General features: G+C 38.2%; 1 protein-coding gene across 4 annotated transcripts; it reads left to right on the forward strand.

The window, feature by feature from the left end:
• The first annotated feature begins 603 nt into the window (after positions 1-603).
• Positions 604-10,803, forward strand: znf362b (zinc finger protein 362b). Of its 4 annotated transcripts, none has more exons than XM_042004594.1 (9): positions 604-734; positions 2,862-2,925; positions 3,178-3,433; positions 3,805-3,909; positions 4,231-4,549; positions 5,230-5,454; positions 5,691-5,769; positions 7,262-7,420; positions 8,580-10,803. In XM_042004594.1, exons 2-9 carry the CDS (start codon positions 2,863-2,865, stop codon positions 8,694-8,696), a joined length of 1,323 nt encoding a protein of 440 aa, XP_041860528.1. In that variant the 5' UTR covers positions 604-734; position 2,862; the 3' UTR covers positions 8,697-10,803. The 4 variants fall into 4 exon arrangements, with proteins under 4 accessions (XP_041860528.1, XP_041860530.1, XP_041860526.1 ...); XM_042004596.1 differs by having other exon boundaries at positions 3,205-3,433; XM_042004592.1 differs by lacking the exon at positions 604-734 and adding an exon at positions 1,042-1,091.
• Positions 10,804-10,897: the final 94 nt, after the last annotated feature.

Raw genomic sequence — 10,897 nt, forward strand, 5'->3', positions numbered from 1 at the left:
TTGTTATGCTGAGCTACTTTCATGATGCATGTCGCATTTATTGCTGTTAAAAAAATGTCTGTAACATTGTCCATCTCCTGCCTTCTCTCCAGATCTGACCTGATTATAAAGAACCAGATCAGTTTACTTGCGACTTTACATAAAATTTTTGAAAGGGCTACAAACATAAGTTTACAGTCACTTCTTCACCTCAACTGTATCTGCTTGACTGCTGTTTCTTTGCAGCAGAATTTACATGATAGTCCGAGCTAATGACCTGAAGAGTAATGCGTATTAACGAGCCTCACAGCACCTTCCGTATTTAACAACCTAGAAAAAAAACGGGTTTGTACATGACTCTTTCCTTTGGTCGAGTCAGTATTTTCATGCACTTTTAAACGAATAGACACGCCAAACGTCCTTGTAATGAATCATCTCGTTTTTAAGTATTCGTAATTTGCCCAACCCAAGCAGATCTGTTGGTAAAATCCAACCAAACGACCCTTAAAATAGCGCTACGGTATTCATTAAAAAAAGAGGCCGTTAAGAAAGAGAGACGAGTGGTTTAAAAACACAGTCCAAAGCAACATTTGCAGGTTTTCCCCTTTTGTCAGGTCTGCGCTGAGCCTGCAGCGGCAGCACCCAGAAGTGAACAAAGCGACCCGGAAGCGGTGGTCTGATTGGAGGCAGAAAGAACATCAACCTTTTATATTATAGCTGTACTCGCAAGACAATATCTGCAACCAGGACACAAGGTATTTGTGCATGTCTTCTTTATGTTTTTTTTCCTGCCGCGAGTTTTTCTGACAAGCTATGACCTCTGGGATGCGTGCATTGTGCACAAAATGGAATTTCTCCTTTGATTCGCCCAAAAGTTACAGAATGTGGGGGGGAGGGAAGAAAGCAGCACTAAAAGTGAATTTTTGGGAAGATGGCTAAGCGTATTTTGGGAGGTGAAGCATTGCGTGCTGATCATATGTTAGCCATGACGCATCAACATATTTTCCTTTTTTTTTCGTCTAAAAAAATCGGCGTAATGAGTCCAGCTTGTCCGTTTCCGTGCTGTTTTTGCAGAGCATGGTTGTTGTAGGAAGTGTCAGTTTTTTTAAGAGGTGGGGAGGCCGGGCTATTCAAACCTGCATTTCGCTGTAAACAATCATTCATGCCTTTGACATGATAAACACACCTTTGTGACCGTCTCTCGGCCGCTTTTTCTTCCGCAACATCCTTTTCGCGAAAAGATGTTCACGCTCCTAAAATTTTGGGGTCTGCAGAATATGGCGTCCCGCCTTATAAAAATAAGGCTGCCATTTTTGTTTCTCTTTTGTCTGGAAATGTTTTAAGAAAACTGTCTGAGAATGTCTGATTCGCACCGGGAGGGTCGATCTGCACAAGCCTCCATTAGTCCGGGTGCAGACGTGCTCCCAGACTGCCAACATGTCCGAAAAGTCAAAGAAGGCAAAGTTTTTTGTTTTTCTTTTTTTTTTTCTTTTTTTTTCTTCAAGCGTTGGTCTGAAATTTTAAAGCGACGGCCACTTATTTTTTAGGAATTCGGACAAAAGGAGCAGAGAAGCTTTAAGCTAAACGGCCAAGGCTCTGTCAGACTGATGTGTCTGATTACTGATTTATTATTATTATTATTATTATTATTATTATTATTATTATTATTATTATACAGAAGACCAGAAATTTCTGGGTCAACAATTTTGAATTGCTAAATGAGCCAGTTTGGCTTATCGAGACAGAAAATTAACACATCAAATCTTAACACACTTCATCCTGTTCCAAGTGTCACATCAGGACTACATCGCCACAGATATGGTACTATGATATCTTTCCTAAATACTTAAAGTTTTTTTTTTTTTTTTTTTTTTTTTTTTTTTTTAGAAAGTAAGCTCAGGGCCCACTTACTAGCTTTTTTTTTTCACCTTTTATCTGCCTCCACCTCAAAGGATGGTGCTTGCTCAGTTGTCATGGAGATGACCCCTCCATCAAACCTATCTTGAGGAATACTGTGAGGTGCAAATGAAAGGTGGGAAATCCAGTAAGTGGGCTTTTGAGTAGAGTCCTGTATGCCAGACAGACACTGGATTTTTTTTTTTAGAAAACACAAACCCAGATTTTTATGGCGTAAAAAGATGACTGGAGATAAATCTTATGATATTTGATCTCATTTAAATTTTTATCACAACTTTTGAGTAGCTTATTATAAAGAAAACACACCTGTGTCTTGTCTGCTTTAGTGCATGCTCTATTACATTATGAATATATTCTCTTGGCAAAACTACTACATATAACACAATTTTAAAATGACCCTTATGATTTTATGGTTTGTTTTGTTTGAAAAAAGTTGACTATTGGACAATATATACCTCTGAATAATATATTGGTCAGGCTATTGTCAAACCTTATGTTTTCAAAGTAAAGCATTATATGCAAAGCTTGATGTTCACTATTATGTCAATCATATATTCATTATTAGAAGCTAATAAATGATCATTAGTCTGTGTAACAAGTATCTGCAAACACATTGCAAGAATGTTTTCATAATAAAAACTATGTTTATTGGAGCACGTTTAGCACTCTAAGTTGCTCTTAATACTTATGTTATTCAGCATAAGCTTTCATGCAAAGCTTGATAAAAGTGATGGAGACTAAATAAAACATAGGTCTGACAGAAAATGCTCAGGCTTTCTGCATCAAATTGTAAATGAGCAATGTGTAATGATTTGGTTGTCAGGTTTTTTTTTTTACATTCTTGGCTTGAGTCACTCAACATTAATGCTCTCTGCCCATAATTTGCCCACTTTAGGTACCCTGACAGACAAATATTTAATAAAAGTATAACTTTTAAATATGACTAAAGGTAATATTTGTTTCAGGATGGCAGAGCCTCGATTTAACAATCCGTATTTCTGGCCTCCACCACCGTCCATGCCAGGCCAGGTAAGTCATTCACAACATATATTTACTGTAGCATTACCACTCTTAATTGCCATTCGTTTCCATGTGTGAATGTCTTTTCAGCCATTCAGCACCAGATTCAGGTGTCAGTGTTTTACAGTAGATGCGTAAGAAATGAAATTTGTACCCTTTGCTTGCCACTATCTTCTGTCCTGCAAAATGTTTTTGGGGGCATGAATGACATTCACACACGGTGGCAGTTTTCTGTTGAGCATGACCCGTTAACCCTTTCAGCTGGATAACCTGGTCCTCATTAACAAGATTAAGGAGCAGCTGATGGCTGAGAAGATCCGACCCCTGCACTTGCCACCTACCTCCACTCCCTCTCAGCAGTCTTTACTCGTACCCACCTCCTCCCCTGATGGCAACTCGCAGCATGGCATGTCGGTGCTAAAGCCACAGCAGGTGCAGGGTCACCACCCACAGTCGCAGGGCTCTGGACAGCCAGACATTGCTCTGCACGCTCGCTCCACCTCCAGCTCTGGTCCAGGTAGCGTCTTCACGTTGTAGTTTGTGAGACTTTTTAGGCTGCAGTTGTAAACTTTTATAAAAAAAAAAAAAAAAACAGGTCAAATTCAGGCATTAGTACCGAAATTCATGAAATGAACATTTTTATCTATGACCATCCCTACATCAGGTGTAGTGAGTTCTTGAGTTCTTAAATCACTAAGATGAAGTATGTGAGCCTTCATACTTGATCCACATTGTAAAGATCTGGGGTTGACTTTCATGGATGTAATTTTGAATGAAGACCTCAATTTCACAGTTTAATGCATAGGTCAGACATGAGCTTGATACTATCAAATCTCTAAATAAATATACAATTTACTGATTAATTTGTAATCACTGCATAATTTACAGATGGAAATATGGACGATAAGTCTGCAGTAAAAGCCAAAGGATTATGGGAAGACTGGCACATGAGACAGCTCAGTGAGCAACCTGGCCGGGTCAACCATCGCTCAGGTACTACTGTCTGCTGGCATCAAACAATCAGATTGTGGTGTTGTTTCAATTAAAAACGTTGTAGCGCTGCTATATTTTATATATAAGTTGTAATGGTAGATTAGGGTACATTGAAAGACATATAATTTGTAAATTATACCTAGAATCTGATCATATCACATGGAAATAAATAGTCAGAAAACTTAAAAGGGGAAAATTGAACAACATGCGTTTTGTAATTGCAGAATTCATGAATAAAGTGTTAATGATTATAAAGATATTTGGAAACCTCTTGAGTTATAAATGAGATTGTCTATGTCATGCTGGTTCCCACCTCTACAGGTTTGGCTCCTTCATCTCGATCCGATAATCATAGCACCTCAGAGGCCCTGACCCCCACGACTCCAACCTCCAGCAGCCAGAGCCGGCTAGGTGGTGCTCCCTCTGTCAACATCATCTCTGGGCTGGCAAGTGGTCCTGGTATGGACCATATGAAGGTCGGAGGCCTGGCAGGACTCTTGGGGCCCCCACCAAAGGCACCTCGGGGCAGAAAGAAGATTAAAGCTGAAAATGCATCTGGACCTCTTCTTGTGGTTCCCTATCCCATCCTAGCTGACCAAGGCTGTGTCACTGTTGCACCCAAAGAGGGCAAAACATACAGGTTGGACACAGGAAGGTCCCACTAATGCATCATTAGCTGAACAATGTTCATGGTTATGTTTTGGTTGTTTACCTAAAATGCTGTGTGCTGAACTAGAAAAAGAATATCAAATTATTTTAAACAAAATAAAAAAAAACTTTGAAATATGTGAAACATCTCCCAACAAAATAAACTCTCTAAACCAGAGTAACACACCCACATGTTGTAGTTGAGGATCAAATCCATTTGACATATGTACGCTCAGCTTGACTGAAATAGGCCTGGAAGCTTCGCACATGGTCTGACCAAGTTCCATTTTATTGCATGTGTTTGTAAAAACAGTATCGCATACATTAATACAGCTCAGTTCCCAACTAATTCAACAGAATTTACTGTTTATTTGGTCAAACAGCTGACCATGTCACACCATTTGTGATTGAAAGCAGCCCACTTGCAGTTGTTCTAAAGCTTTGCCAGACTCCTGCTTTGCTTGAATCAAATCCTGATTTTATAACCACAAATTTAACAAGAAATAATTAAATGACAACTTCTGTGCATGGAATTTGACTGAGTACAAGCAAGATCCCACAGAGAGAGTTACAAGTGGAAGAATGTCTTGACATTTTATGATTAATTTTGGCATGAAAATGGCTGAACAGTTTTTTGGTTGTTTTTTTTTTCTTCCCTTTTCTATCATCAAGATGCAAAGTCTGCCCGCTCACCTTCCTAACCAAGTCGGAGATGCAAATTCATTCCAAGTCCCACACAGAGGCCAAACCACACAAATGTCCCCACTGCTCCAAGACGTTTGCTAATGCCTCGTACCTGTCCCAGCACCTGCGCATCCACCTGGGGATCAAACCCTATCACTGCTCTTACTGTGAGAACTCTTTCCGTCAACTGTCACACCTGCAGCAGCATACCAGGTTGGTGTTACTGCAGAAAAATTTAATAACCACATGCTATAGCTAGACAGCTGCAATCTGGTTCAGTGCCTCTCTACTCTGGTCTGAGTCTAATGTCTTACTGAAGCAAGGATTAATCTGAAACATCCAGGGAAAGGGGGCCATCTCCAGGACCAGAACTGAGAGACTGCTTTAAGTGGTTTGGCTTCTTTCACCTCCATCATCAAACCTTTTTTAATCTTTCTCTTTTGTTACAGAATCCACACTGGTGATAGGCCTTATAAATGTGCCCACCCTGGATGTGAAAAGGCTTTCACCCAGCTGTCGAACCTACAGGTATCTATTAATGCTAACAAGTTCATTGCTTGAATGGGTTGCAGTCACACATGATTCCAATTAAAAAAATAAAAATGTTGAAATCAAAGTCCTAGTGTGCAACATTTAGAGGGATCTATTTACAGAAATGCTATATTCCAAAAATATTCCAAAATAGGTATCAGTAGCATAGAACATGAAAATAGCTTTTTTATAACCTAAGAACTTGTAAAACCAAGTTACTGCTAGACTACAAGATTTTCTTTGTTGTCAGGTTGTTGCATTGTACACTCTAGGTGCCATGCTTCTATTTACACAAGTGACCTAAGGCAGGGAGTCACCTTCTACAAGATTGTCTATATCGAGCACTTCCTGCTGTGCAGACATCGTTTTCTTGTTATTGACGTAATACTACACATGATGCATGTTGTTCCTGGGGATTCACTTTATATTACAGAAGAAAACTGTCAGTTTCCCTCCATGTGTTCCCTCACCATTGATGCTGTTATATGGGACGCTGGAGAGAAAAAAGAGGCATGCTTTTACTAATATTTACCAAAATTTTATTTAGTTTCCAGTTCCCTCTCTCATTTGAGTTTAACTCCTCATTCACCAATGATGATCTAACTGCTGATTTGTCTTGGTTCGGGGCCGTTTGTCTACAACTTCCAAATTTTTGTTCAAAATTAGGCTAGTGGGGAGCCCACTGTGCCAAGTTGCACCAGCGTGACACTATAGTAGCCCAGAAGAGAAAAACTATTACAGTGGTCCCTCGTTTATTGCGGGGGTTACGTTCTGAAAACACCCGTGATAAATGATATCCGCTAAATGACAACCTTATTCATTTTTCACAATTCAAATGCATGTTAAAGCTTAATTATCCCTCCTCGGAGTGTTTACAGAGCTTTCCCAAACTATAACGAACATTTTCAACATTCCCACACACTTTATACACTCTCAAAAACCTACATATATTTAACAACGTGAATTTCTTAATAATATTAATCTTAAAAGCGCATTGATGTTCACCGACCCAATCAAGAAACAAAGCACAGTGAGCTTAATCCTACAGTAAAATTTGGACATAGAATGGTATAAATAGGATTTACATATACTTACATATGCAGTGCTGCATACAAAAAAAATCAGCAAAACAGCGAGCTTGCAGAAGATGAAGCGCGATACGGGGAGGGACCACTGTATTATTTACAGAGATTGTATTTTATTGCTGCAAACAAGACTCATTGTTATGCTGCTGTGCTATGCTTCCCTTTGTAATCTCATGCTGGCTAAAAAGAGGCTGTAAAGCATTGGTGCATTTTCATATAGCATGCTAGTCTTGTAGAAAAGTGACTACAGAATCAAAATGTAGAGTACCACGACTACCCATCCAAGTTTTCTGACTAACATCTAGTGGTGTAATCTATTTACGCCATTAGATGTGATAATATCCTGCACACTGGATCTTTAAGTGGACTGCTCTTACAACTTTTGCCTATGTCTTTTTTGACAGTCACACCAGAGGCAGCACAATAAAGATAAGCCGTATAAATGTCCTAACTGCTACCGTGCCTACTCAGACTCTGCATCGCTGCAGATCCACTTGTCAGCACATGCCATCAAAAATGCTAAGGCCTACTGCTGTAGCATGTGTGGCCGGGCATACACCTCAGTGAGTAACTATACATTATCCTTTCGCTATCTAAACATGTCACATTTTCTCTTAGTTTCTTCTGTGTGAATATTTTTGCTAATAAAATGATGTCCTTGGAAACATGTTATGTTTTGTGCTTCTTATATTTAACAATTCACCATGTTCTTGTTTAAGGAAGTCTTGTTCTTTAGGTTGAAAGGAACACATTTTTTTTATCATTTAATGGAATAAGAAGCAGGCTTTGTTAATACTGCGTACAGTTCCCAACTCTTACTTTTAAACAGAATAGAAATTTTATGAAACCTTTTAAAATATTTTTAAACTTCTTTATAAATGTGAACCAGAACTTTGTTTAATCTATATTTCATATATAAATAACTGAATTCTTCTACTTCAGTGTATGGGTGTATGTGAATGTGCATGTGGGAGTAGATCCCTGTGTGTTTTTGTGTGTGAATGAAACAGCATACTGTGGTGTCTCATGTATGAAATGTACTTTTTACATAAATTAGCAGTACGAGAATGCCTGTAGTATCTAAGAGAATACAAACTTTTAACAACATACTGTATAACATACAATTATAACGGGAAGCAAAATGGCAAAAAGAAATGATAAAATTCTAATAAATAGGAATAAATTATGAATTATTTTCCCCACATCCTCTTTATGAGCTTGATGCCACAGGGCCCATTTATCCCCCGTATAAGCACCATGCTTAGGCTCCCCTTAGAACACATGAAAACATTGTATGAATGTCTCAACTGGATGCATTAAGAGTGACATGTAGAGTGTTAGGTTAGTACTTATACACCTCATTTATCCTGGTTGACTGTTCTCTCCATGAAGCAAGTGCGAATAGTTCTCATTTAAATGTATGAGAAAAAAAGTGGGGCACCACCCGGATGCCCCACTTAACTCTTATTATTATTGTTGTGTGTTCAGCTGGTATGTGATACATTAAAATAAACATGTTGTGGAGAATAGAAGCAGTCCTGGGCAGAGGATCCAGGCAGAGGTCAGTCAAATGGCACATGCTATCAGTTAAAAGTTATTTATTCATTTTTCACTTGTACCGGTTTGTAAGATGTGTGAACATGTGGGTGAAGATATGGATCAAATGCTGAGTTAAACTGTCAGTAAGCAGTAATACCAGTCACTCATTCCTTATCTTTGTAGGAGACCTACCTTATGAAGCACATGTCCAAACACACAGTGGTGGAGCACCTAGTGAGTCACCAGTCGCCCCAGAGGACCGAGTCCCCCAGCCTCCCCATTCGTATCTCCCTCATCTGAACTCCCTGGACATTCAGCCGTAAGATTTAGGAGTCTGCGATTGGCCGGAGCTCTCCAGGCCCTGCACCCACAGCCATCTACATAAGGCTTACATTAGCATTATGACAGCTGACATAAGCATTCAGTGTTAGATACAGTAAACAGACTGCCTCCATCTGACTTGACCCGGGCCGTCTTGTCAAAAATGAGCACAGCATTATTTAGTGAATGTAACAGTACAGCTTGATGTTGTCTGGGTGGAATGAGCGGTGAAGAATGTCTTGCGTCAGATTCAATAAGCACTTTCGTAAGCGTCATGTAAACCGCTGGATGTGTTGGCCGTTTAGAAATTTTTTTTGTTTTGTTTTTTTCTTTCTGTGTGTGTGGGTGGCGGGGTGGTCTTTTTTTTTCCTTTTCCATTAAATGGGTTTCCAAAATGTGCCAGACAATATTTACCCTTTTTAAAGAAAGTGGGGAAAAAAGTTTGTTGGGTGTATTGTGGAGACATCCAAAGATCATCTTAAAGCACTTTTCGGCTGTGTGATTTTGGCTTAAATTATTTCAAAATCATTGGTTGGGAAAAAGCCAAAAGGCATTTCTTGTGGCAGCTAAGAGTACAGATTGTGTACAGTTAATAGTATTTTGTTACTTTCTTTGTTTATTGTCACATTTCCACAAAAGCACAGGGTCACCTAAATTTGATGAAAGGCAATCTGGATAAAGGCAAAAGACACTGATTGTATAAAAAAAGCTGAATTATTGATTTGTGGAGACAAAAGGAAAAAAAAAAAAAAAAAAAACAGAGCAACAAAGAAAGTAAGCATGCTTGCTTCTTTTTCCCCAGTTTTAATACTGTGTCCGAAATTGACATTGTGGCACCTTTTAACGAGAAAAGGTGTTTTCCCCTCCACATTTTCTGTCATCTCAGTAATTAGTGCATTTACGAATTCTAAAGTTTTAAGAGAAAGCAGAGCTTGTAATGTGTGTACGTTTTCCTGCTCCACTTAAGCTTGGACTATCACTTTCTAAGAATTGGACATGTTGCAGAGTTTGAATACACTGCACTTCAGTGCTCCTCTACTCTGCTCAGCCCGCCTTTTTTTTTTTTTTTGGTCTGTTTGTTTTAAAGGAAACACTCTTCATAAGGAATAAATTTTACTTTTGATTTTAAATCTAGCCAAAATGTGAAATTATTGTACAGCTACTCTAAACCAGTCAAGACTTCTTTTTTTTTTTTTTTTTTCCAAATCTACAATAAGCTTTACCCTTTTGGAATAAACTGCAGTATAAGTCATATTCAGTATGCTTACATTATGAGTGTACGCAGCAGTGAATCCTCTCCCTTTTCTCTTTAGTATTTTTACTGTATACAGTATTGTTTATTGTATTTTTACTGTAACCTCGGAATGGTACTAATAGGGTTCCCTGTATTCTTCAGGGTGCTTCAGAAAAGGTGCTGCGGCTGAACGTTGACGTTTGAGATAGAACTAAGAATAATGTAAAATACATATAACATATATTGTATGTTTTCAAAAGAATAAAAACTTATTACTCAAGCCACTGGCCTGAAAACGGACATCTACGCCAACAACAGACCCTGCCTCTTCAACTTATTCTCTTTTTCGAGATAATGGGAAAATGTACATGTTGCTGTACTGTAAAACATGTTACTCATTTATAGTACCTATTTTTAAGTTTCCATAAACATGTTCTGTTTGGATTTTGTAAAGGTTTATGAATTTACTGTAATTATTTTAGTCTACCTGTACGTTATTAATATTCATGTTTTATATTGGTTATTTACATGTAAGCCTTAACTGTTTTATCACCCCAGTTCCATTACTCTGTATTGTGTTCTGCAGTATTAAGTCTTGTAAACTTTTTATTTTGTTTCTTCCGCATGGAGATCCTGAGCTGTAATCTGTATAACTGTTTAACCCATGTTCTCTATGAAAAGATATTGCGTAGATTTATTACACTTTTTCCTGTCTTGCATTGTGGTTTCATATACAGTTTCTAGACAACTAAATATGCACAGCCGAGACTGAGAAGCTAAACTAAGATTATCAATGTTTGAAAAAAATTGAAAAAAAAAAAAAAGCTTTGTATCTTTACCTTGTTTAATAAACAGACTGTTATAAATTAATCATCTTGGTTTGTGCTGGAAATTATTTCAGCCAACAGCCCAAAAGAAAAACATCACCCTGTATTTATGAAAATAA

The sequence above is a fragment of the Melanotaenia boesemani genome, chromosome 13, assembly GCF_017639745.1.
Source record: "Melanotaenia boesemani isolate fMelBoe1 chromosome 13, fMelBoe1.pri, whole genome shotgun sequence".
NCBI classification, from domain to species: Eukaryota; Metazoa; Chordata; class Actinopteri; order Atheriniformes; family Melanotaeniidae; genus Melanotaenia; species Melanotaenia boesemani.